The sequence below is a fragment of the Fusarium graminearum genome, chromosome 2 (assembly GCF_000240135.3).
Source record: "Fusarium graminearum PH-1 chromosome 2, whole genome shotgun sequence".
Lineage (NCBI taxonomy): Eukaryota > Fungi > Ascomycota > Sordariomycetes > Hypocreales > Nectriaceae > Fusarium > Fusarium graminearum.
In genome coordinates, this window is record NC_026475.1 from 1,107,965 (window position 1) to 1,133,630 (window position 25,666).

Here is a 25,666-nt window from a genome sequence, read left to right on the forward strand (position 1 = left end):
ATCGGTCATGATGGGGTCAGTGACTACAAAAGGACGCTGATAACCCCGACTTGATTAACTATACGATCACAGATTCAGATTAAATCAAATCAACCAAAAAAAAGCCTAACACCAACAAACCCTTTCTCTTTTCCAAAAACAAACCACGAAAATAAATTACCAAAATGACTGGCACCGAGCAACAGAAGGATGTAAGTCAGCCTAGCTACACGCGAGCTCCAATACTGCGTCATGCAATACGGTACTGACCGTCACTTTAATAGGGCGAGAAGCAATTCTCCATCCAGCCCATCAAGGATGAAGCCAAGGACAAGGTCTCTGCCTTCAACGCTCACCCCGGACCCGCCATGCCCAAGGATATGCCTCAAGAAGAGGGTACCAAGGAGGAGCGCAAGGGCAAGATGGAGGCTCTAAACAAGAAATAAGCATGTGACTTCTGCAACAGAAGCTATTTTGCCGACATGACTGTATGACTAGATATGGGAATAAGCTATTTTACGACTTAATACAACACAGCTAGACAGCTATTTGTGATTCGCATATGAACGTGTCCGTTGTTATCAAATCGTGGTTTCATGCTCATATCATGGCACCCCCGCTGACTGACAGCCCGACACGCAGCTAGTTGATTTCTAGTCGATTTCCATATCATTGGAGCTTATACCCCTCCTAGGTACTCGTTCAAATCCGAGACAATACTCTCCATGCCGTGGTCAAATATGAGACACTATCTAGACATTGGAAACACATAACTCACTGCAACGGCTCGTTGACTTGATACGCATGGGCAATTATCCTCAGTTCCTGTATTTGTAGTTGATCACTTAATCAGCGAAGAGTCGCCGGACTGACAGGTACAGGTACTAACCTACCTCTTGGCATGCACTCATAAGCGGTGCCCCTTAAAGCTCCACCAAAAGACAGCGATTTACTTGCTAACCTCTGGCTGCCCAACTGCCCGCCGACTGCTGCCCTGCGAAATTTCTAGAACCTGGTAAGGTGGCTGGAGCGGTGAACAGTTCGATACCTGAAGCTTTGGGAGTTGACCGCTGCATTACACGGTGCACCTTGGTCAGGTAGTGATGGAATGTCACAAGCACATTCACATTCACAGTCATAGAATAGGTAATTGTCGCCATAAAGTCAACGTTGCCCATTCCAACCCAAGAACAAACCAAACCTGTTGCCTTTGTCATCTGCATAAAGACGTAGTTTGCCCCGCTTCGATTTGTGGCTGTGGTCAGCTTCTGCAAGTGCTCACTACACCTAACGTTAGACCATTGTGGCTGGTCCTCGTCCGTCTTGGCCTGGAGTGGCCTCTTTACATATCATTCTAACCGACCGACCGCTGGCCCAGTCTGGTTCCGTTCCCCACGGACGAACACCTTTTGACGTGCGTGCGACTACTACTATCCGTGCTCACTCACCTACGCCATTCGAGAGGGATCCCTTACCACTCAAGCCCGGAAGCTCGGGCGCTCATACGCTCTCTTGGTAGAATACCTGCGAAACCTTTTAAGCATTGCATTGCCTTCTCCCAGAATTCGGTTGCCTCACGCGAGCGCCAAGTGATTCCGAAGAGACACTGAAAGAGGAGAGACTTGCTTGACAAGCGCCACTCCACGCGTTCAGCCGAGGCGACGACTGACGAATTCGTCTTACTCTTCCTTCGTTCATATCCTTCACTACGACATCTTCGAGACACTTGACATTACGACTCCGATTCGTTCTACTTCTATTCGATTGCGACGCAACAATGCCGTCCATTCTCAACGACGACGATAAGGATACCGTCAAGCGGTTCATTCCAAAGCAGTCCAACAAGATCCAAGCCGTCGGTGTTGCGAGACTCTATGTCGCCTATCCCAATCGCTCAAAATGGACTTATACCGGGATACAGGGGGCTGTTGCGCTCGTCAATGATCTAGTTGGAAACACGTACTGGATCAAGATGGTCGATATCTCGGTATGCTCATGATGCAATCTCTTGTGGCTGCCATGCCACTCCTAACCATCGCTTGCTAACTCGCCCAGCCCACCAACCGAGGAGTTATCTGGGATCAGGAGATCTTCGACACGTGGAACTACAACCAGGATCGAACTTTCTTCCATACATTTGAACTCGAGGAATGCTTGGCTGGTCTGAGCTTCGTCGATGAGAAGGAGGCCAAACAATTCAAAAAGAAGATGGACGAGCGAGAAAAGAACGCAAGTCGAGCTACAAAGGCAACCCCCTTCGGAGGCGGAGCACAACCATCTCATAAGCATGGGTTGCTGGGAGGACTGTTCAGCCATCGCCATTCCACTCATCATCCTACAGGCCCGACACCTCCGGAGTCTCCACGAATGCCTGCAAACTCCATTCAACACCACATCATTAACTCAACGCCCAATCTCAATGGTCATAGACAGTCGGAGTTCTCTCTCTTAGATGCATTCGATCCCCTTTGGCGTGAGCACTTTGGAGCGGATCTTCAGGACAAGGGTTTGACAGATGACTTCATTAAGGAGAACCAGGAGTTCATCGTGGACTTTTTGAGAGAGGAGCAGCAGAAGGCTTCTCAACCTCACTCAACACCGCCACCTCCTCCAGCGCCAGCTTCGCCTGCTAATGGCAACGATGGACGAAGCTCTCGAGCTCCTCCACCGCCTCCTCCTCCGCCGGCTGCAGGCCGTTCCCAAGACGGACCTCCTGCGCCACCAGCCCCGAGAAAAGGCGGACCCCCACCTCCTCCGGCCCCAAGACGATCTGGCAAGGCCGAGACTGCACCTGAGCGAGCACCATCGCCTCCTCGACCCAAGTTCGGCGTGCCTCCGCCATTGGCAGAAGCAGGCAAGTTCGCTCACTCTGAGCCCCCACGAGCTGTTTCAGCAGCACCCAACCCCGGACCTCCCCCTCCTCCTCGACCAGCAAAGACTCCAATAGACTCGACGAAGAACGAGAATCATAGGTTTGGAGTCCCTCCTCCTTTCCCTGGCTCAAGGGTACCTCCACCAACACCCAGCCGTGGATCGGTTCCTCCACCACCTCCTCCGCGCAGCGAACCCCCTGCAGCTCTTCCTCCACCTCTGCCTCCAAAGGTACCAACAAGCTCAGCTCCACCACTGCCACCTCCAAGCACCCGGCCTATACCTCCTCCCCCGGCCGCAAGCTCCCATCCTCCAGCTCCTCCACCACTGCCTCCAACAACAAATGGTGCACCTCCCCCACCACCACCGCCTCCTCCGCCTCCTGGAGGTCCTGCTGCTCCTCCACCACCACCTCCTCCCATGCCACCAACTAGTGGTGCTCCTCCTCCTCCTCCTCCGCCACCCCCAGGAGGTCCCGGTGCACCACCACCCCCACCACCCCCTATGCCTCCTGGTAGCGGTGCTCCTGCTCCCCCTGTTACAGGAGATCCCAGCCGCTCTGCTGTGCTGGCAGGCATTCAACAAGCTGGTGGTATTCACTCTCTCAAGAAGGTTGATCGTTCACAGATTCGCGATCGCAGTGGTGCTCAAGTTGGCGGTAGCGACGTTGGCGGAAACAGTGCTACAGCCTCAGCTGTTAGTGCTTCAGGTGGTGGCGGTGGCATGGCTGATGCTCTGGCGGCTGCGCTGCAGAAGAGAAAGGAAAAAGTCTCAAAGAGTGGTAAGTCTAGATACCAATATTATACTGACCAAGAAGACCGTGCTAACCTCAGTCCAGATGATGAAAGCGATAACGACGACTGGTGAGGCAGAGTACTCAGCTGCAAACCTCAAGAGAAGGAAGAAGAGAATTAGCAAACCAAGCCGGCAACATGTCCTCGATCTGGTGGTGATTTGGGCAATGGTGGTGATTTGGGATCATTTTAGCTGCAGGCGTTTTCTCGGCCGCGGACTGATGCAGTTATTCAAGCCGCTTTACATACTCAAAAGGCCAACGTACGTCCATACCCATCGTAAATACTGGCACAGCAAGGTGCAGTTATGGTTTCAAGGAAAAGCTTGCTTGGTGTTGAGGAGTTGTCCAAGATCAGCAGATTAAGAGAACAAAGAATAAAGCAGGCAATGTTAACCGTTGTTTTAATCACAGTCTGGGTGTAGCGAAAGTATAAAAAATATTTATGAAAGAATTGTATGCATTTTCTTGTCTTGTCTAAGTAACCCTGTGCTTTTGAGACGAATGCGATGATCATGACGCGTTAAGAAAAAAACCATGTTCGTCCAGTAAAACTACCTAAAAACAGACCAAGACAGAAAACTCAAACACGATATTGCAAATCGACAAGAGAGCGACAAGCCATGACGTCCCTCCCACCATGGCTGTCTTAAGACTCCACAGCAACTACTGTCGTGGGACCCGACGCACAGAGTTTTAGTGCTCAGCTCCGGGTTTGAGAGAGAAGACAGTATCAACAACGCCAGCCGAGGAATACGTGGAGCATCCGGGGCCAGGTCGGGGGCTCGGTGGAGGAAGAAGGGGATTTGGTGGTTCCCGGAAGGAGCTTAAATGTCGTCAATGTCGACCTCCTTCTTGCCAGCAGCGCCATCGTCAGAATCTTCGTCTGAGTCAGCGTCGCCGAACTCGAAGTAGGCCTCGCCATCTTCGCCCTGTCCGAAGGAGTCGGTCTCGTTGATCTTGGCGTTCTCGGGAAGCTCGCCGTAGGACTTGAGGGTACGGGCTTCATCGGCGGTGTACTTGAGAATGACATCGCCCTTGTTGTCCTGGAAGTCTCGGAGGGACAGGAGGATAATATCACCCTGGTTAATCCAGACCTTCTTTCGCATCTTTCCACGAATCTACAACAGAGGTTAGCGAGGTGCAGTAAGGAAGGAGTGCCAGCCACGATTCTGTTGCGAAACATTTTAGCGGGGGCAGAGATTCGGGGTTTGCTCACGTTGGCGAGACGCTTGCTGCCGTCGAAGCACAAAGCCTCGAGACGACCATTTCCAAGCATCTTGATTACTTGGGCGTACTCCTGACCGTCCTCCTTGAAGGTGAGCTCTCGGCGCTGGTCATCGTTCTCCTTGGTACCACGTCTGCGGTTCTTTCCACCCTGTAGAATTATTAGCAATAGTTCCCTTGTTACTTGCGGTAGAACTTGGGCAACGGTAGTGGGGGCGGGGCAGTGATCACACGCGTGGAAATGCGACCTAGGAAAGGGGAGAAAGGAAACGAGGATACAAGAACGATATAAGCGAGGGCGGGTTGCTTACCTTTCCCTTGTTCTTAGGCATGTTGACGGTTTATTATTTATGTGTTTGGTGAAGGAGAGAGGTTTCGGTGGGGGAAGAGAGAAAGCTGGTGATGATGTTGTGGTGTCGTTGACGGTCTTGGACAGAAAGTGGATTTTTCCTCGAGTTACTCTGCTGACTGAGGAAGATTGGGCTGGCTGCAAGAGAAAATGGGGCGACTGGCTTGTGATTTCTGTGCTAGTCCACTATGAGTCAAAGTGTGGCGGCCTAGCGATTAAGCAATACTTTGAAAACACAGGTAATGTGATTGAGAAAAAAAGTATTTCGCTACCATGCAGACTAAGACGGGGAACAAAGAACCATGGAAGGGATGGCGATCCGGGAAAAGTTTTGGTCAAGAACCTGTTAATGCTAAGGTAAATGAAACAGCTAATTACTGAAGTGGTAGTAATGCATTCATAAGAATTTCTCCCTATAATAGCAATGAGATCTTATTCACTTAAAACACTCTTTGCTGGTATCACTTTACGTCACTGTAATTAGGCGCACACGAAAATTTTAGACATGAAGAGAGGTTACCAACTCGATGTACTGCCACAAGTGGCGTCATGGACGGATACCTAGTACTTATCATTGGAAATTGTGAAGTCAAGCCCTCAAGCATCATGTAGTTGCGATAGTTCCTTTTGTAAACCTCCACTCCGCTGGCGCATTACCTTACAACCTGATCTAGCCAACTTTTCGGGAGTTCTGTTATATCAGTGCGACCATAATTAGAACATGATCGAAAACTCTACTCCTCCGCAACCATCATGTCGATAGCACGAACTTCTTCAGTCTGCAGGCACCTGCGGTCGATGCCCTCACCCATCTGCCGTTTCTACTCTTCTACCACGAAAGATGCCCCCAACACACGAAACCCGAAGTACCGCCAGGCCCAGCCGACCGCAAATAGACCAATGCATCCACAAAAACGCGAACAAGCAAAGAAAGAGAGACCATACAAAATACATATACCACAATCACAATTCTACACCCACATCTCACCATCGGGGCAATTGCATACTTCACCAGAAATATGGTCGTTCCTCCAGGAGACAGGCATCGAATACGATAATTCCAAGGCTGAACGCTTGGACTTGGGCTCTGACAGCAAGCAAGTCCAGGCTCTCTTCGGTTGCCAAATCCAGTACGGACCTTATTACATATTGAATCCATACGACCTTCACCACATAAGACCTGGAGGGACCGCAATGCTGCCCATGGTCATGTCGAAGTACCGACAAAAGTTAGAAGAGGAACCACTCTGGGTGTTCACGACATCCCACGGCGATCGCCCCATCGTGAAGAGCTTAATGGTGAAGAGGTTATCGGGAGCTGTTTGGAGGGCAGCAAAAGACTTGGGGTTTTCCATGAATGGTCCAAAAGGAACTGTCATGATAAAAATATACGACCCAGTGCGTGTCAGTCGAGCTCCAGCTCACATTCTCGGAGAGGCAGTAGCCAAGGCAGTGCAGAGAAGGTGGCAGCAACACTTGCGTGAAATCGCCAAGACGACAGAGCCGCGGACAAGTTCGGGGATAAAGTGGTAGGCGCTCTTTGATGTTGAAATTACGAGACTTATTCTATCCGGGCTTGCTGAATTGAATCCTGGCTAAGGACCTGAACGCATTGGAAGGGACAATAACTGTTACGAAGAGAGAGGAACTCAGTATATACTATGGAAACTTTAATACCAATGCCTTGTGCTACGCTGTGAGAGACACAGCATATATCCGTTTGGTATGTTTGGAAGCACTTTACTACCCATACCGGATTATTCAATTGACAATTGAAATACATTCCTTTGATCTTCAGGGATACAATAATGGCTTAAGCATCTAATAAAACACACCCGTGCTAAATTAAGAAGACGTACTGTAGCTTGACAGGGGACAGACAGCACACTTGATGCATTCATGTGCACGACTGGAAACGCTTGTCTTTCAACGTAACTACTAACCTACCTACCTATGGATACCTAGCTCCATGTCCTTGGGGTAGCCAAAAGCTTGGCTTTTGATAGTATAAGAGACGAAATTGTCAAGTCAAATTACTGGTATCAAGACCAGTTCTTTGCTTATCTATTTCCTGTACCCCATCTTAAATTAGCGATAGATCTTTCGTCAAACCCCTAGTAAGGGAGCCTCACAAGGGGGGTAAGCTTTATCAGACCTAAAATACAGGGGCTATTTACCCCCCAGGAGCGGTTCTTGCTTGGCCACGCGCGGTTCCGTGCCTAAGCCCGCGCCAAAAACCCTCGAGCTCTTTGTCCTTGGTTTGAGTGGCCTGCATTAGATGTAACTGCTGTAGGTACGAATACAGCTGCCCCAGAGATTCCACGTCAACGTTCCTACCATTATCACCAACCTCCCTTGCTTCTCCTCTACAGCATCTTCCTCAGCGCAGAGGGACAGCAAAGACATACTTTACAGTTGTCTACATCTACAATTCCTCCCAATCGAAGATACCCTTGTTTCGCTTTCCACTGCGTCCGCGTGTTCTCCTAGAACCTGTCCCTGCCACCATCCTCATTCGTCCCCTGCGACTCTAGCGACGATGCTCGTTTCTCTTACTGTCGGCAAGGTCGATGCCGGCGTTACTGTCCTTCTGACACCGGACAAGCGCTTGGTGAGCTTTACTCAACAGGTTCATTCGAATACTTGCTAATATGACATGTCTTGTACTTAGATCGAGTTTCCTTCTATCCTCCTCCCTCCCAATATTTCCTCCGGCAGCATCGTCGATATCAACGTCTCGCAAAACGCAACCAAAGAAGCTGCCGCCGATCGCGCATTCCGTGCTCTCCAAGACAGCATTTACAATTCATTTGGTGCATCCGAGCCTACAACTCCCGTACTGAGCTGCCGCAATGCCACTCAGACTTCAGTTGTACTGGAGTGGGATCCTATCCAGCTTGCTACTGCCGACCTTATCTCTCTCAGCCTCTACCGAAATGGCCAGAAGGCCGGAAACATTCCTCGCCCACTACAAATGCACAGCACAAAGATCAGTGGCCTTGCTGTCGACACCGAGTATACCTTCCACCTGGTTCTGCGCACAAGCGCGGGTACCTATGTCAGCGAGCGCGTACCGGTGCGCACACACAAGATGACAGATTTGAGGGGTATCACCATTACCACGGGCATACTGCCAAGCTCTACCAGGGACAACCTGACAAAGGCAGTCGAGCGCATTGGGGCCAAACTTGTGGATGGAGTTCGCATTGATACAACGCATTTCGTCACAACTGAGGGGCGTGGGCAGCAATGGGAGAAGGCTGTCGAGAGCAACATTCCTGTTGTACGCCCCGAATGGGTCGAGGCCTGTGAAAAGGGCGGCCGTATTCTGGGCGTCACGAAGTTCTACCTTGATGCCATGAAACCTGGACCCCCAGCCGAGGAATCTACACCACCACCGCCCCCTGAGAAGGGGGAGAAGAGCTTACCTGTACCGCCCGCTCAGAACGGTGAGTCAGCTTCGCGATCGGAGGAGAAGCTGGACGACAAGACACAGGAGAAGGAGAAAGAAGAGAATGAAAAGAAGGAAGCAGAGGGACTTCATGAGAACGGTGAGAAGAAGAGCTCAAGCGACAGCAGCAGCAGCAGCAGCAACGAAGACGACGAAGATGTGGAGGTCGAACAGAAGGCCATGAAATCGCCGCAAGAGGAACAAAAGGTGCGATTTGAGGACAAGGAAGAGCAAAAGGTTGCTCTGCGACCAGCCAATAATGGGGAGCCAGGTAAACCTGAGCATGAGGATCAGCAAGAAAAGTCAGAGGACGAGTCAGAGGACGAAACGACCGCAAAGACTGCACCAACGCCTGACGGGGCTTCCTTCCAAGAAGTCGAACTATAGACGAAGGAGCTTGGTGGTTTATTAATGCAACTTGACTATCGGTTTTGAATGTATACCTCGATCAGGCAGCGCGCGGCTGTGCCTTGCTGTTTATTATCTCATATATGACTATGTTCGGTTATTTAGGTCGGTCAGGGGTAGGGGTAACGGCACAGCAGATACTGGTTTAATCCATTCTTATTCTTACGACTGTCAAGGGTCCTTTCTGTCCAGTCAAATCCGTTGAAACCATAACTCGGTTGTCAGATCTCGACTATGGGATAATCTCCTTGTGGTCCCAATCCCAGCATTTTCCTCGTCCATCCAGCGTCATACCTGTTGCGACACTAACGAGCCTATCAACTGCAAACCCCGGGCTAAATAGCTTATCTTCCTTGGTGCTACTCCAGAAGTCTTTGCTCAGATCCGTCTTGACTGTTCCTGGGTGGTAGGCGATAGAAATTGCCCTGTCACCACTTCGTCCCCTTAGAAAGATGTCATAACTCTTGCCCAAACTGATGACGCCCGCTTTGCTTGCTCTGTACGAGAACCAACCTCCAGCTCTGTTATCCGATATAGAGCCCACGCGAGCAGCCATGCTGAGCCATACAGAGTGCGGTGGCATCTTGACCTCATCGCCCTCCGGACTTTGCTCCAGCGTAGTGGACCGTCTGGGGAGAAATTGGTCAAAGTGCTTGATGAGAAGAAGAGGACCAACGGTGTTGACACGGAACTGCTCCAAACTGGCATCGGCGTCGATTTGACTGGGGTTCTTTTCTGGTTTGAGAATACCAGGGACGGCGCACGCAAGACGAAGGTGGTGTTTATCAGAAGGGAACAATTCTGCAGCTCTCGATGCAGCGTCGCTTAATGATTTGTCGTCTGTAACATCTGCGTGAACTATCGAAAGGCGTTTGGCAAGGCCGTCTTTCTCAGGAAGGCCCTCAAGAAGGGACGTTTTCACATCGTCTAGGTCATGACGGAGACGGGCTGTTGCGAGGATTGGAAGAGACGTCTTTTGGAGGAGATGGCGAGTAAGAGCATAGCCAATTCCTCGTGTTGAAGGTGAAACGAAGATCCAGGGTTTGCTCATCTTGTGTGTAGGTATGGAAGCACTTGCGTGTATGCTTTGGAACTCCTTAAAGAATTGTTGCTCAAAGTATATGAGGTTGAGTATTATTATTAGGCAAGTCACAGATTTTCACGATCGTATATTTTGATTCTATATCAGTCGCACAACTTCTTGGCAGTTCATATTGTCAATGATGCATAGACCTACTAACTAAACGTCCCGGAAAGGCTGAGAATATCCCCAAATACGTCATGCGAGATCAAGATCTCAGTTAGGCGTGTCTCGATCGATGTGCAGATGCTTGATACCCAATTGGGCATAACCGAGAGCTCTCTATTCGGCCCAACCTTCAATAATTTCTAGGCAAAACAGAGTTGAAAGCTTAAAGAACGCGACTGTTTGAGGCGTCAAGCAAGGTCTTGAGTGTAAGTGAGCTTGTTATGCTTTGACCGTTGAACCCAGGACGTTGATTGCTGACCGGGTATTGTCTTTAACTAATTTCAAGCAGGAGATGACCAACGATGGTACAGCTAGCTAGGTAGATTAATTATATAAGGTAGAGAATGACAAAAATGATGCTCTAGAGTGGTTCATAACAGGCGTTAACTAGGAAAGGCGCACGTCGAGTGCATGGCTAGGTATACTATATAAAATATCGAAATATTTCCAAGTCCAAACGCTTCGCTCCATTTTCTTTGAACAAACCATCCAAATCCTTTACTGCAAATTCAAAAGTAAAATCCTGCTAAATTCGTCCCATATAATTAGATAATCCTCCTCTTTTCTCGTTTGATTAATGGGAGAGCGATTGCAGCAACCCCTCGTCGTCCATTCCCAGCGATCGTGCTTCAAAGCTCAGTCGAGATCGTCCAGCCAATTCCCTCATGAGAGGCTCGATAGTGTCGAATCCGCTCATGTCGTCGCTGATGCTTCCGGCTTCCAGCTCCTCACGAGTTCTCACGAGTTGCTCCAGGAATTCTCGCTCTGAAGTGCCTGCTCTGGCCATCATCCGACCTCGACTCGAGGGTCTCATCGGGGATGGTTTTTGCAACTGTGACTTTTCGTCGTCATCATCGGAAACCCAGCCTTGTGCTTTGCTGGACTTCTTATCGTTGGAACTGGCGAGTGTGCGGTTGAGATTGTCCAGTACTGGCACGAGTGCTCGTAGCCATACGTCTCCGTTACGCTCTAGTCGGCGAACGCGGCGTTCCATCTCCCTGATGCGGTACTCTCGGTAAGCTTCGTAACGTCGAAGAACCTCCGCACCAGCTGCGTTGTCATCACTTTCTACTCGGCCCGTAGTCGCTCTTCGCGCTCTAGGTTGGGGGCTACTGCTTGATGCCGCTTCTTTGCGCTTGCGCTGGTTGTCTCGTGCCGCATTCCATTCTCGACGTCGGGAGAGGGATGTCCGATCTTGAGAGCCCTGATCGTGAGTTGGTGATGATCGAGCCGACTGAGGTGGTGTTGGAGAGCCATTCATGTACGAAGCGGGGGAGGGTGAAATTGGCCGGCTTGCTGTGCTTTCGTCTGCAATCAGAAAGCTAACTCCACCTGATTTGGATTTTGGGAGAGTCTTGATTGTTTCGGAATCCGCGCTGCCCCTTTTCTCAGGAAACGTGCTGATGCTAGTTGATGGAGGAGGCGATGGCTTGACGTTCGCGACGACCATGATAGGGCAAATGCTCTGTCGCTGAGGCGATTTCAGAGGGACGGGCGGGGGCTCTTCCGTATCATCCTCCGGTACCTCCTTGATTGTATCGTGGTCAGAGTCCTGTCTGGGTTCCGGAGTATTGACCAACATGCTGCGTCGCTTCAAGGAAGCAGCCTCAAGGTCCCTCTTCTTCTTGTCCCTTACTTTGTCACGACGATTTTGTGATGATTTGGACGAAGAAGCAGGCGAATCCTCGCTGCCCTTTTGACTAGAATAGTCCCGGGATGCACGCAGGGGGTTTTTTGTGATAATAGTAACAGAAGGCTCACCAAACTGTTTGGTTGGTGGTCGTATGCGCGACTCTCTGGCCGCAACAGGCTTCGCCTCGACTGGCCTAGCCTCTGCAACGATAGGGTCGTTGTCGCTTGTAGTCATGATGCTTTTGGAGAGTGAATGCTGGTACGAACCGTCTCGGGAGACAGGACGGGCAGATGAAGTAGATTCTGTCGTGATTTCTGTCGTGACTGGCTGAGACATCATGGTATCGATCGATAAGTCACCAAGATGCAAGAAGCGACCCCCTGTAGAGTTGGAATTTCGCGAGGGAGCTCGTTCATGCTGAGCCGGGTTCGCTGTAGACATGTTCCCCTGATCGTGGGTTTGAAATCCTCGGGACTGCTCGTTAGCTTGTCTGACCTGCTCCGAGGATACGACCCTTGGAGGAGGCGTCGCCATAACGTTTAAGTGCTCTGATGACCTAGTCTGGCTGCTGCTATTAATAGTGCCCGGATGAAACTGTCCTTCAGTCGTCGTATTTGGAGATCGTTGAGGTACCGAGGATAGGAGAAGCTGAGAATTTGCTGGGCTCACTGAGGGACTCGTCTCCCGATCCTCCTTGACGGTGCGTAATACTGTCACGACACCCTTGTCGTTCACCACGGCTCTCGTGGGACCGTACTGGGAACTGAGGGGTCTGGCGTTTCGTTGCTGGTAGACAGGATATTGAGACCTGGGTGCTCGACCAAATGGCGAGGCGTCCAAGGGGATAGATATTGCGATATGCCTGTGTCCCCCTATCGTGGTGCCCGAGACAGCTGAGTCTGGGAGGCGAATTGTCTGAGGCGACTTGGAAAATGATTTGCTTCTTTTGCCCAGCTTCCGTAGCCTGTACCATCGCCCCCTGTCTTCGGGGGAGATATCATCAGGGATAGACATAAAGTTACCAGATGGCGGGCTGTGATTCCTCAGGAAGTCAATCAGCTCTGCAATGCCATCATGCGGTTCGCCGTCGTCCTCCTTCTGGCCGATGAAAGTGTCGTCGTTGAATCGCACGTCCTGGTCCTGATCCTGGCTAGGCCGTGCAGACAGGTTTGATGCGGACTTTGCTCTAGGCCGGGTACGTGCTTGTGCTTGAAACTGGGAGCTTGAGCGAGGTAGATTCTGGTACGAACGTCGATTCAGCCTCTTGGATCCAGATGCAGACGCAAAAGCAGATGCAGATGGAGAAGAAAAGCTTGGAGGGACTGTGCGAGGATAGGAAGCGCCATTGCCCGACGTGACAGAGGCCTCAGGATCAAGGCCAGTAACTTGAGCCATGCCGGGCCAACAATCAATGAAACATGGGTCTAGACAATCAATTATTTGATTGCTTGATTTGTTATGTTTGTTTGTCTAGACGCTCTTGCCCAACGATGCACTTGCATTCATAGAGAGACAAGACGATGGCCTATAATATTGTATTAGCATGGATATGTGCAAAAGAAGGAAGAAGAAAAAGAAAGGATCCTGGTTCAGCTGACCTTACGTACATACAGTATGGTCTCTGCTATTGGGGCGTGCTTGTCGTTTACTTGTTCCTCTGGAGGATAGGGAGACGGGATGTTGCAGACGGGAGAATGCGTGATAGTGGAGATGAGCAGGTAATCTGTGTCACTCGGAGGGAGATCGTATATAATACACAAATCGATGGTGAACTAAAAAGCCACAAAGAAGTATCTCGGTACTCTGTGACTAGCGATCTGGATGGCCAAGTTTGTGACAAAGATGAAGAAATTGAGAAGTGATTGTGTTGCAAAAAGAAAAGAAAGAGGTTAATGAATTAGCTACGAGACCGGGGGAGTGACGCCTCGTTATGCCCACGTCCCATAGCTTAATCCCATCTCTTAGTCTGTCATGTATCCATGTCCCAGCCAGTCCACTCCAGTCCAGCCCAATTCAGAATCAGGGCCCTTCTTCTCTTATTCCCTCCCCTCTCAGGCCCCTCTCGGGCTCAGGAAACACTCACAAGACAAACAGAAAATGCCGTCACTCCCCGTAGAACCCTGGACAGCCACCAAAGGCCAAGACTGCCGCTATTACCTCTAGCTCTGGGCCCAATGTTAATTATTCCATTTAATGGATGGGAGGCGGAAACCCTTTGGCCAATTCCCCAATCAGGGTCTCTCTGTAACAAGGGAGATCGTCTCCTTTGTTCTAAGCCCAGCTAATCTCTGCTACGCGTCCCTTTCTTTTGTCCCTTTCCAAGGTTGCAATGACGAAGGAAACGAAGCCAAGTCGCCCGGCTATTCGGGTTACGACCATGATCAGCGTCTGTACAGTACCTACTAGAGTTAATTACCTAGGTACCTATACTATACATAGGTACAATTCCACTCAACGTCAGCTAGTCATATTTGCTTTGGAGATCTCATTTTCCTGCCCCATGTCTAGCTCCGCTCCTATCACATTTGCTTCCTTTTTGCTTCTTTTCTGCCCCTCGATGACCTAGAGATCTCTATGCATTAAGAATGTCTCTTTATCCCACCACTGCAAGACATCGCAGTTAAAGCAGAGTCTTAGACCCCAGCCTCTCCCACAAACTTTGCCTATCGAGAAAAAGCAAGACGCAGTGTTGTCGTCACCGCTGATATGTGAGTAAATCGAGGTGGACCTGCCAGGTGGTGTTCGGTCTTGTGAACAGACATAATGTGACAAAATTTTGTCAGTGCGGAAACACCAATGACTTGCTTAGATCATTATATCATTATATCATGACTATCTTATCTTGTCCTGTACTCATGGCGTATGTATTATTCGTTACACCACCTGAGCGTGTGACCCAACCTCGTACGCGAACGCAACAGCAGAGCAGTTTTCTCCCGTCTCAACCACAAACCAAACTCAAGTCCCAAGAGTGAGGGAGGGAACCATTTCTTTTCAGCTCTCTCTCATCGTGGTCCCAGAAAAGCCACCGCCGATCTCATCTGCGGGAACCGTTAGTGCCTTCGCTTTGCCAAGTTACCGAGTAGAGGGGAGGTAATTTGTGTGCCTGAGTGGTCTTTTCAGGTGCATCTGCACCGTAGCGTCATGGCTGTTGCTATCTATCATCTTGGCTCGCCCGCCCTCTTTAACAAAGAAAAGCCACAAGGGGACTAAGAATGCCCACACTCTGTCGTCAGCGCCTGAACCATCACGAGCTTTTTACATCATTATCCTGTTGTATCCGTACGCCTCGAATTCGTTGTCGCGTTGCACCGACCATGATAGTGTAAGTGCACAACTTTGTTCTTGTGATGGATGGCTATGACTGGGATCAGACATTACATTACCTGACCTGACCCTGTCTACTGCCAGGGCCCCTTGCCATCGGCCCCCTGCTAAGTGAGATGACAAAACCCTGGCTCTTGGAGATCGTCTTTACTAACGGATGGTTAGGCGAGCTGAATCATGCTCATTTGCGTAACTACCTAGCCACCTAGACTAGTGGCTAGCAGAAAAGTTGGTCTCCTAAGTCTTAGGGTATAGAAATAAGTAATCTAAAAATCATGATAAAAGTGGCATAAGCTGCCCTAATAATTTTGTCTCTTATGCTTGTAGCAGTTAATTTTCTGATACCCCAAGGCCAGACTGATGTTTGTTTTATATCACGTGACACGGAATAACATCATCAGGTTTAGGAAACATCGGGGTTGATTCAAGTCTCAAGTCGTGCAGACATTTTCTACGCATCAACTTATTGTGTATGGTCGCGAATATAATCCCCAGTGCTACCATAGTTCATCATCAAGCCGCGTTATGATGTGCGCCTCCAATCTTGGGGGCGTCTGGCTTGTTCAATCGGGAGCCTCGCATTCTCCCTTGCATATTAATCACCCTAAAGCCCACCCGCGTGTGCAATCACCAGACTATCTTGTACCCTGGCCTCGCATTATGTTCCCGAGCCAAGAGAAACGCAGCGATTTAGGGTATCTCCAATTCTTTGAGTGCTGCAGCCTTTGCAGCTTCTTCCCATGCCAATCGTGAATGTCCCATACATAGGGAAAATGATGCAAACCTTCCTCCAACGCCCATAAAATGCTTCAGGCTATCTATAACCCCTCTATTATGCTAAACAAATTGACCTCCTTTACCGCTTTTTTGGTACAAAGAGACTTGGTTTAGCCTTCTTCCGCAATGGAGGTGGTGGACCAGGTGGACGTCTGGCTTGCTGAGTCTGGTTATTTCCATCCAAAGACTTTCGATGTCCTTGGTTTGAAGGCCCAGTTGGGATTTTCGGGCCAGCTGGTATAGCCGGACTGGTCGGCATGGAAGGAGGTGGCCTTTCGGGAGGCACCAATCCCATCACCGACAATGCTGAGGGATCCACGGGAGTCTTGGGCGGTCGGGGCGGCTTCTGCCCAAATTTGCCCATGAGACCACCGCCTCGAACTTTGCTGTCACTTGCTATCTGCGTCACTGTTAGCTGATGGACGAACGAACGGTTGTGCCTTCTGATAATGTCAAACATACCCTCTTGGACACTGGTTGATTTATCTCCTGCCCCTCGTGTGGTCGCTTCTTTAGTTCCCCTGCAGGTTTGCTTGACGACGTGTGAATCACAGGAGGTCCAGCAAATCGCGGTGGAATTCCTGTTTCATCACTTGCTCCAATACCAGGGATCTGTGATACGGGGGTTGGTTTCTGAGCCGCGATGCTAGTCGGCGAATTCGACCGAGAAGAAGGCACCGAGGACATTGTATACGATGTGTCTCGGATGACAACTTCTCGGTCTTGGATTTTAGATGGCGGTGGAAGGTAAGCACCAGGTTTAGCCTTTTCCAGAGGTTTCCTGAACATCGACAAGATGTCACCCTTGGTATACCGATCTCTGGACTGGGCATCTTCAATAAGCTTTTTCCAGAACTCGCCTTGAACCAATGCCCTTGAGTCACCAAGAATCCAGAGAGACGACTTGGCACGAGTCAGACCAACGTTCATACGCCGAATGTCAGTCATGAAACCGATACCACCCGTAGAACTGGCACGAACACATGAGAAGATAATGATTTCACATTCACGACCCTGGAAAGCATCTGTCGTGTTGAACTCGATAATGTCCGTGATACCCTCACCATATCGCGACCGGAAACGGTTCCTCAGCTCGAAGAGCTGGGCTTTATAAGGTGTGATGATACCAATCTTGCCTGTCAGATCGCAATCGCCGTATTCGTTGCTGAAGCGATCGTACATTTGCATGGCGACATCCAGCTCCCTGGTGTTGACCAGAGACTGTCCCTTGTGACCTCGTGCCTGGACACCCTGGACATCAAAGAAGCGGTAAGGCCCAAGCAGAGCACTCTGATGCCATGGCTGTTGCCGGAGTTCATGCATGTTTTGGCCATCAGCAAGTTGCCCCTCGTAGAACTCGCGACTGGGGAACATGCTAATTTCGGGGTGCATGCGGTACTGCATGTCCAGCAGGTGAACCCAGTCGGGGTGGTTCTGTTGCATCCGGACGAACAAACTTTGATCGTAACCGAATTTTGCTGCCGACTGGGAGAGGACTGTGGGGGGTAGCTGTTTGGGATCACCGACAAGAACACACCTGTAGCAACCATACTTGAGGGGGATCAAGGCGCTCAGCTCTACACACTGAGCAGCTTCGTCGATAATGACCGTTTCAAACTCGACATCCAGGTTTCGGAACATTTCGTGGCCGCTACCACTCAGAGTGGCGCACAGAACTTGGGCGTTGTTCAAGATTTCTTGCTGGACTTGTCGGCGGCGTACTTCCATCTCTCGAGCTACCGAATTGCCGCTGCTCTTGTCAGCATCGATTTGCTTACCGATGTCCATCTGCCGTCGTTTTAGCGCGTCAAACTCTCGGGAATGCTTGGTGTAAGTTGTTCGGTCCTCGTGGTCTTTTGACGCTTCCATGAGAGGTCGAAGGATTGCTAGTTGCTCTTTGATCTTTCCGGCATCCTCATGAAGCTTATCGCGGTTGGCCTTGGCTTTGTCCTTGGTTTGATCACCCTCCAGGCGAGCCTTGACAAGCTCGTCCAGAGTCACATCTCTTACAGCGGCGTTAATAGCGTCACTTCGGCCAAGTCGTAGCACGTTGATACTCTTGGTCTTGCCTGAAATTGTCTTGACTCCAGCCTTCAGTCGTAGCACTAGCTCGTCTACAGCAGCGTTGCTGGGCGCGCAAACAAGAAGCTTTTTGGATCGTTTTTGGCTGTTTGACGCCTGTAGGCCAGTCGGCCGTAGAGGAACACCCACGGGGAAACCTTGATTGCTAGCTTGACTAAGCTGTTCGGAGAGTAAAGTGCCAACCATGGCAACAATGGTCTTGGTTTTTCCAGTACCGGGTGGACTACTTGTGTCAGTTTTGAATACGATTATAACAGAGCAACTTACCCCTGAATAAGAGTGAAACCATCATTGTCGTGCGCACCGAGAACAGCCATAGCTTGTCCATGGTTCAGAGAATAGTTTTGCATGCAGTTGTTGACCTTCGCCTCATCATATCGAAGAATCGGAGACGGTTTCGCATTCAGAATCTCGTCCATTAGATCGTAATACTGTAAGCTTTCCAGGGCAGCATACTCTCGCTCGATCGTAGTCATGTTGGTAATTTTCACTCCAAACACGCTGACGTTGGGAGTCAGCACCTGTGTCATAGGGTTGTTTCGAGAAGCTACACGGTATGTGATCTCGACCAACTCTTTTTTGTAGGTGATACGATGAACTCTGGCCAAACAATGTCGAGCTGTCTGGTCTCCCAGTGGATTTTCTGATTCGGAAACGAGGAGAATATCACCCTCAGAAACGCCACGCTCCCGATTTTGAACCACTGGCATCGTAAAAGTTGCCTCCAGATAGCTATCGACACTGGCACGACTTGCAATCTTCATGCCAAAGGCTTGGGAAGTTATCTCATCTTTGGCTGTGACGAAAGAACGCCAAGCTTCTGAGGCCAGAAGTGGAAAGAATGTGTCTTGATAGGTCTTGGGGTCCGAATACTTGGTAGCGACCTCGGATGCAACTGGGCCCTTCGGGGGATCGTTACCGCCATGGAAGATATCCCAAGATAGGATGGTGTTGTGCAGCCGATCCATAGGTGGAATCAACCTGGCTCTCATCTCTTTGACTGAGCGTTGTTGTCTAACCTTCTTAACCGGTCTACGAACCATATCTTGCATGGCTTTTGAAAGACGTTTCTCAGCCTCGCTCATAGTCTTCAGGCCTCCGGTGCTTAAGGCGGCGAGTTCGTTATCAGCATCTTCGTCCTCCTCTTCGTCCTCATCAGATTCTTCATCCGAACTGTTGACCATTATCTCGCTCTTGCCGTGATCCTTGCCGCTGAGACCAAGACCAAGTAAGCCTGAGCCCTCACCAGGGACAGTCTCTCCTCTAAGAGCCTTGGCTTTTGCAATAGCTGCAGCGTCGCGCTTCTGTTTTTCAAGCTTCTCCTTCTGTCTACTCTCTTTCAGAGCGGAGATAGATTTCTGATCAGGTACCTTCGACTTGGACTTGAGCATAGCATTGGTTTTCGATTTGGCTCTTGCCTGTTCCCGAGCTTTCTGGGCGTCCAGCTGCTTGAGGATGGGGCTGTCAATAGATCTACTGAGTTCATGCACATCATCGCGGTTAGATCTAGATGATGGGGTTGTGATGGTGCCGCTGGATGAGGTGCCAGACTTTGACCAAGCATCGATCTTGCTCTGCTTCTTAACAGGATCTTTGGATTTAGAAGATGTTGTTCCCTTCCCAGCGAATCCCAGCTGGATGATTTGCACCTCATCGTCCGATTGTCCAAGGGCTTGAAGAAGTTCTGCTCGTTGTTGGTCGGTCATATTGGTCGACCTGACATACTTTCCGGGGATATTAGTAGGCAAGCAAGCATCAGTGATGAGTTTGCGGGAGGATGGGGCAATTTCAAGTTTGTTTTCTCGGAGTCGTGTCAGAATTTTGCAGATGACTCTGACGGTGACATCAACGAGCCACTTGTCCTTCAAGCGGATCATAATCTCCATGCCAGAAAAGTACTGCTTCGGAGCACCAAGAATTGAAGTCATGGTGTCCTCCTCACTCTTGCCCAGCGCCTTGGAGATAGCTGAGGTGATCAAGCCGTCCTCCGCAACCAGAGCTTCAGCGAGCTCCATGATCTCGCGACAAAACTCTGTCATGATGGCGTTCTGAATGTACCGGGACCATCCATCAATATTCCTGCATGCTGTAGACACAAATCGCCATTGTTCATTCCACCACCGCAAGACTTTGGCAGCTGACATGGGCTCCAGTGTTTTGACTCGCAAAACTCCAGAGATTGGATCAGTCAATCCGCGAAGAATATCTCTACTCATGTTGAGAATAGGTCGAATAGGGCCCCAGGGGTAAGGCGGCTTCAAAACTCGTTCCAATGCCCACACTATCGATGACAGCGTTTGATCAGGGTGAAGCTGGGACATTTGCTCAAAAGCTCCACTCTGGGATAATTCTCCAGTCCAGCTTTTAAGTAATTCAGAAGCTGCTTCAGCGAGCGCCGATTCACCGTGAGTCGATAGCGCTATAGTGCCCTGGAAGGCCAGTCGGTCATTGAAAAGAGTGTTCAGATCTGTAGCGTCCAACTCCGATACTCGGCCAAGTAGATTTCCAAGGATATCAACTGTTTCACCAAGGGATTTGTTGAAGCTCTTGCTCGAATCAGTCAATTGATCGTTGCCTTTCAATGCTCTGACTTGCTCAACACCAACCAGTGGCTCCAAAGACAAGATAATATCTTTAGCGAGGTCAATCCGCTCACTTGATACGTCAAACATCTCAACAACACCTTGCCAGAAAACCTTGGAGTCCCTGATGACGGTTGACTGAAGCTGGTTGCCATCGAGACATGCTGAGTACTCTTCTGCGAATATCTTCATATCTAGTTTCATGGCAGTTTGCATGGCCAACCTGGCTGCGTTTGCCACTTGAAAGGTCTGCCAACCCTCCCGTTCTTGTAAGGGTGCACGCAAGTTTCGGAGAATGAGGTCTTTGTACTTCATCGGTAGGTTAAATGCGCAGCAAGCGTATAAATGAGTGGTACCAGCGCCGATTTTGGTCTCCTGGTCAACAAATGTCGACATAGTGAGCTGCAATGCATCGAATCCAGCTCGGGCGCAAGCTGCACGACCTGGCTCTCCTATAGTCTGATCCTTGGCAAGCGTCTCGAGCAGAGTGTGCATAAAGCCATCGCAAGCGTCATATCTCTGATCACGTTGGATAGACTCTAGCCAAGGGTTTACCCAAGAGGTAGGGAACGGGGCACGAGATGCGCCACTGTCAAAGCCAGTCCAGCAGTTGTCTAGTGATTGACGGAGCAAGTTCTTGTAGACTCGACTTTTCAAGACTAGGTCAGGAATAACAGTAGGCCGGGCATCACCAATAACGTCCCAAAAGGCTCTGGGCGCTTTCTTGAAGAAGTTTGTCAAGACAATGATGTTGGTGACCAAGACACTTTCTGCAGGACAATCCTGAATGTGGCGAAATAGAAGGTCGTAAATACTCAAACTCCCAGGCTTGAGCTCTAGGTCCCGTAGGCGTTGAGGAATAACATCTGCATTCAGTGTTCTCATTATTTCGTTGAAACTTTGCCAGAATTGTTCAATATCGGGCCACGACTCTGGGGAGAGCGGATCTCTTCTGCTGATATCGTCGATGGCCCTTGAGAGTCCACCACTAACAGCCCAGTCGAATTGGTCAAGTGTCATGGCGTTGCTGTCGAGATTCTGATAGTTGTTTGTTGCCCACGTGCGTCGGTCTTGGTTCCTGAGATCGAAGATGAAATATGTCATTCCAGGCAGGGGCTCCTTCGTTCCAAGTTTGAGACCACTCTTCCCTTGAAGACGCTGGAAAACAAATTGAAATGTAGTTCGTCGCTCTGGATCCTCCATGTAAGGCATGCAGCACAACGCCTCATAAACAGAGATGTGGACCTCTGATAGATGTTCACCAAGTTGCGACTTCTTGAAGACAGAACATGTGGCTATGATCTTCTCGATAGCTGCCTTTGCCCATTGCAGACTCTGGTCTATCCGTATGACATCTTTGCTTTGAAGCATGGCCTTGATTTCATTGGCAACCTCTTCACTCCATTTATCCTGGAACTGTTGCAGAAGAGGTCGGCGGTTCATGTGCCAGTTGTAAACACAGTCTGCGCAGTGCTTTAGGCAGAGGTTGAGCCGGTCTCCAAGCGTCTTTCCCCATTTTCCTTGGCTGTCTTCATCAAACCCAAAAATCAAGCAGTTCCAGTATGTAACTTCCAGGCGCGTTCGCCCTTGTTCGATTCGCTTCGTCTTTTCCTCTTGCGAAATGGCCGATTCAGGGTCATGTTGGATCCTGTAATTTTCGTTGTCTTCATCGTTGATTCGAGGGCACAGTAGATGGCATTCGCCGTCAAAGGTTTGAATCTTCTCGTACCACTGGTTGAGTTCTTCGTGAAGATCCATTATGAGATTTCCAAGTTACTGATGCGTTTGCGCATCTCTTGGAATCGGGTCTGGAACAAAGTCTTCGGGCTTAAGCGGGATACCGGTAGGGTGGTGGGTTTCGTGGCGAACGAGGTGCGATGCGACACGGACTATTCGGGGCAAGCTTTTCAGGTCGAGTCTGTATTCTAGCTTGTGCGGCGGTGTCGTCAGTTTGTTGATGGTGGGTGTGGTAGTCAATTATGGCTGGGATAGAAATCTATATCGACATTAAAAGGCCGTCGTTGCTAGGGGCAGTTTCAGTTTTGAAATCAAACAACCCGTTGAAAGGTTGCTCGCCGATGGCGCTGAGAAGTAAAAGAGTGATGAACTGGAGAGAAATAAGCTAACGTAATTGAATGGAAGTGCATATGCCCTACCAATGCCTTTGTCAACCAGCAAATGATGAGTGCAATATGTGATGCAGGAAAACGAATGGGACCGGGAAAATAGTTGGACAGTCGAAGCTTTGAGTTCAGATGGAGACAATGGAACGAACGACCTTGGTCCCAGTTTCCAAGCTTCGACGCGCTTGGTTTGCCGCGTCTCTACAGGGGGTTTAATGAATACTAACCTGGGTGGGGTGTCGTCGTCGCTGAGCAGCCACTGAGGTGTGGGGTACTTGCTCTCCTGGGCAGGGTAGTCTGTGTGTAACTGGGCTGGATCTTTTCTTTCTTCCCATTCCCACGTCTTTGTATTCGTGTTATGGGCACATTCAGAAAGCTGGCTGCAGGTTGAAGTACTTTCATAGAGTGTATGGAGAATGTTGTGATGAAAGAACAAGAAAATACTCAACACAAACTCTTTATATACTACACTGGCCCAAGACCTTATCTTATCATATGCGTTATGCAGTTAATCACTGTCCTCTACCTTTGCCTCCTTTGATCCTGCTTTGCCTCCATACTGCCGTTTGCCTGTTCTTTCCATGAGCTCATCAAGAGGACACTCCGATTTATTCCACTCCTCACTTCCCTCACTTGTGTTTGCTCTACAGCGGATGCAGCTTCGCCCATGCTGAACAAACAATTTGTGCAGCCCATACTTCAAGTGGTCGGGTATGCGGACTTCCAAGTGACTGAACGTTTGATCTCGGGTGGCTTTCCGTGGCATCCATTTCAACCATCCACTGATGCGGTGCACATGAGTGTCAACTGCAAAGCTGGGCTGTTGCAGACAAAAGAGGATAACACAGGATGCCGTCTTAACGCCGATGCCAGGAAACTTGGTAAGGGTCTGCATCGCTTCGTCCGGGACCATCCCATGTATATGGTCCAACGAAAGAATCTCTTGGTCTGTCTTCAAGATCTCCAGATCTTTTTGACCCTGTGTCTTACCCTCTGCTCCGGTGATTCCCGTTGCTTTGCCTCCGCTCTTCTCTTCCAAGAAAGCCTCTCGTCGCTTTGTGTTTTCTTCATAGACTAGCTCCAAGATTGCTTTAATATCCTTTCCTTTAACCTGAGACAGACCGCCGGTTTTGATAGATTCAACAATGGTTGGAAGAGGGGCAGTTCTGACTTTGTTCCAGTCCACACTGCCCTTGCCAATGCCTTTGTCGACAGTTCCAAAAGTGCTCACCAGTCCGCGAAATGCTGCGCTGGAGTTGCGATTAGATGTGTTCGCGCTTAGACGGGTTCTAATCAAAGCATCTAGGACAGATGGAACTTCTCCACAGCCTGAGACTTCAAGAGATGGTGCTGGTATCTTCTCAGGGGCATTGGCCTCTCCGTGGATTTTGGCCAGTCGACGATAGACTTCGTCGCAGTCTTTTGCTGATGGAGCTTCCCACTCAGGAAAAGGTGTAATACCAGGAGTAAGCCCATATGGGTTTTCCTTGGTCTTCTTGACCGTTTTGCGGACTGGTGCTTCCATCGCCACATTGGCGTCTTTGTCCTCATCTTTGACTTCCTGCTTGATGGAAGAAGATTTACTCGACCTCTTGGCCTGGGGTTTCGTGCTCGACTCCTCGTCTGACTCAAAATAAGAGGATTTGGCGGCTGTTCGCCGCGGTCGCAATGTCCGCCGCGTCACAGGCTTTGTCTCCTGTGGTGAAGGTGGATTCAGAGCTTTGGTGCTTGGCGGAGCTTCAGACGAAGCCTCTTCTACCTTGATGCCCTTGATTGACTCCAGCGATTCTCTTGGGGGAGTCCGGATTTTCTGGGCATTCTTTTGAGTTGCACGAATAGGTCTGAGATTGTGCGGAAGTTCTTCTGGAGACTCATCCTTGACCTGGGTTTCGGCATTGGTCTTTTGCTTCTTCGCTGGAGTCTCCTTTTGGCTTTCGACGCCACGTTTACGCAACGTCTGGGCAGCCATGGTCAATTTTGCCGAATGGGTATAGATGTTAAAACGATAATAGGCTTGATGTGGTGTATATCGACTGCAAAGAGTATCCGGTAGTACGACAAGCCTCGTGGAATATAGTAGGCACGCTCTTATCATCACCAAGAATCATGCGAATTTTGTGATATCAATAACACCAAGTCGCTCATTCTGTCATTTACTGTACTCAAGATACTTTTTAGTAGGGTTGACAAGCATGGTTGATCGCATCAATGACCTCAACAGTCGAGACAAGGATCGCTGATGCTGTATCCGCTAAGTACGCCACGAAATGCACGGCTCGAAGTTGCCCTGACTAGCCGTATTAGGCAGAGGTTGGATTACGTACACTACTTGTCCGTGTAAGCCATATTACCCTGTATCAGATCATATCAAGTGTTATAAAAGTAGAATAACTAAGAAAGTTCTTTAACAACTTCTCAAACAAATACTAGAGCCCTAGCCTAATCGTTTCGAGATAATTAACTATTATTGCAGTTACTTCACTGGTTTATAGTGATATTGAAATACTAAATTTACTACCAGGACGAAATTCTGCCTTGAATCGTTAGACAGACGAAGGAAAAAGAAAATAAAAACCGGGGGAATCACAGCCAAATGACGTAGCGATTTACGTTGGTGTTTGTATGTACAGGTACTAAGGTATACAGGCTGTTTCCTCCTTTTCTGGATTTGGAGATGCTCCTAAATGAAAGCAGGTAGACTTTTCATTTCTACATTCAGCAAACGAAGTCGATATCAGACTTTGGAAGAACTGCAGTATAGGTAATAGTGGTAACAAGAAAACTCTTTCAAGGTGAACATGGATTTCTACAAAAA

The 25,666-nt window shown here is 49.5% G+C and overlaps 9 protein-coding genes across 9 annotated transcripts; 4 read left to right on the top strand and 5 right to left on the bottom strand.

The window, feature by feature from the left end:
- The first annotated feature begins 60 nt into the window (after window positions 1-60).
- FGSG_08657 (uncharacterized protein) lies at window positions 61-540 on the top strand. The gene is made up of 2 exons (XM_011321783.1): window positions 61-191; window positions 264-540. Exons 1-2 carry the CDS (start codon window positions 165-167, stop codon window positions 423-425), a joined length of 189 nt encoding a protein of 62 aa, XP_011320085.1. The 5' UTR covers window positions 61-164; the 3' UTR covers window positions 426-540.
- An 856-nt stretch (window positions 541-1,396) lies between these two features.
- On the top strand, window positions 1,397-4,049 carry FGSG_08656 (uncharacterized protein). Its single transcript, XM_011321784.1, has 3 exons — window positions 1,397-1,966; window positions 2,035-3,631; window positions 3,689-4,049. Exons 1-3 carry the CDS (start codon window positions 1,757-1,759, stop codon window positions 3,715-3,717), a joined length of 1,836 nt encoding a protein of 611 aa, XP_011320086.1. The 5' UTR covers window positions 1,397-1,756; the 3' UTR covers window positions 3,718-4,049.
- A 36-nt stretch (window positions 4,050-4,085) lies between these two features.
- FGSG_08655 (eukaryotic translation initiation factor 1A) lies at window positions 4,086-5,313 on the bottom strand. Its single transcript, XM_011321785.1, has 3 exons — window positions 5,182-5,313; window positions 4,863-5,021; window positions 4,086-4,764 (listed from the first exon to the last, which is right to left on the bottom strand). The coding sequence occupies exons 1-3, from the start codon at window positions 5,200-5,202 to the stop codon at window positions 4,471-4,473; spliced, it is 474 nt and encodes a 157-aa protein (XP_011320087.1). The 5' UTR covers window positions 5,203-5,313; the 3' UTR covers window positions 4,086-4,470.
- Window positions 5,314-5,841: 528 nt separating this feature from the next.
- FGSG_08654 (uncharacterized protein) lies at window positions 5,842-7,028 on the top strand (the record flags this gene model as incomplete). Its single annotated transcript, XM_011321786.1, has 3 exons — window positions 5,842-6,748; window positions 6,929-6,942; window positions 7,018-7,028. The coding sequence occupies exons 1-3, from the start codon at window positions 5,973-5,975 to the stop codon at window positions 7,026-7,028; spliced, it is 801 nt and encodes a 266-aa protein (XP_011320088.1). The 5' UTR covers window positions 5,842-5,972.
- Window positions 7,029-7,543: 515 nt separating this feature from the next.
- Window positions 7,544-9,274, top strand: FGSG_08653 (uncharacterized protein). The gene is made up of 2 exons (XM_011321787.1): window positions 7,544-7,830; window positions 7,891-9,274. The coding sequence occupies exons 1-2, from the start codon at window positions 7,759-7,761 to the stop codon at window positions 9,055-9,057; spliced, it is 1,239 nt and encodes a 412-aa protein (XP_011320089.1). The 5' UTR covers window positions 7,544-7,758; the 3' UTR covers window positions 9,058-9,274.
- Window positions 9,275-9,310: 36 nt separating this feature from the next.
- On the bottom strand, window positions 9,311-10,129 carry FGSG_08652 (uncharacterized protein; the record flags this gene model as incomplete). Its single annotated transcript, XM_011321788.1, has 1 exon — window positions 9,311-10,129. One exon carries the CDS (start codon window positions 10,127-10,129, stop codon window positions 9,311-9,313), a length of 819 nt encoding a protein of 272 aa, XP_011320090.1.
- A 772-nt stretch (window positions 10,130-10,901) lies between these two features.
- FGSG_08651 (uncharacterized protein) lies at window positions 10,902-13,355 on the bottom strand (the record flags this gene model as incomplete). The annotated part of the gene is made up of 1 exon (XM_011321789.1): window positions 10,902-13,355. The coding sequence occupies one exon, from the start codon at window positions 13,353-13,355 to the stop codon at window positions 10,902-10,904; it is 2,454 nt and encodes an 817-aa protein (XP_011320091.1).
- Window positions 13,356-16,143: 2,788 nt separating this feature from the next.
- FGSG_08650 (uncharacterized protein) lies at window positions 16,144-22,486 on the bottom strand (the record flags this gene model as incomplete). Its single annotated transcript, XM_011321790.1, has 3 exons — window positions 16,144-16,464; window positions 16,527-18,369; window positions 18,414-22,486. 3 exons carry the CDS (start codon window positions 22,484-22,486, stop codon window positions 16,144-16,146), a joined length of 6,237 nt encoding a protein of 2,078 aa, XP_011320092.1.
- Window positions 22,487-23,359: 873 nt separating this feature from the next.
- Window positions 23,360-24,820, bottom strand: FGSG_08649 (uncharacterized protein; the record flags this gene model as incomplete). The annotated part of the gene is made up of 1 exon (XM_011321791.1): window positions 23,360-24,820. The coding sequence occupies one exon, from the start codon at window positions 24,818-24,820 to the stop codon at window positions 23,360-23,362; it is 1,461 nt and encodes a 486-aa protein (XP_011320093.1).
- Between the last annotated feature and the right edge of the window lie 846 nt (window positions 24,821-25,666).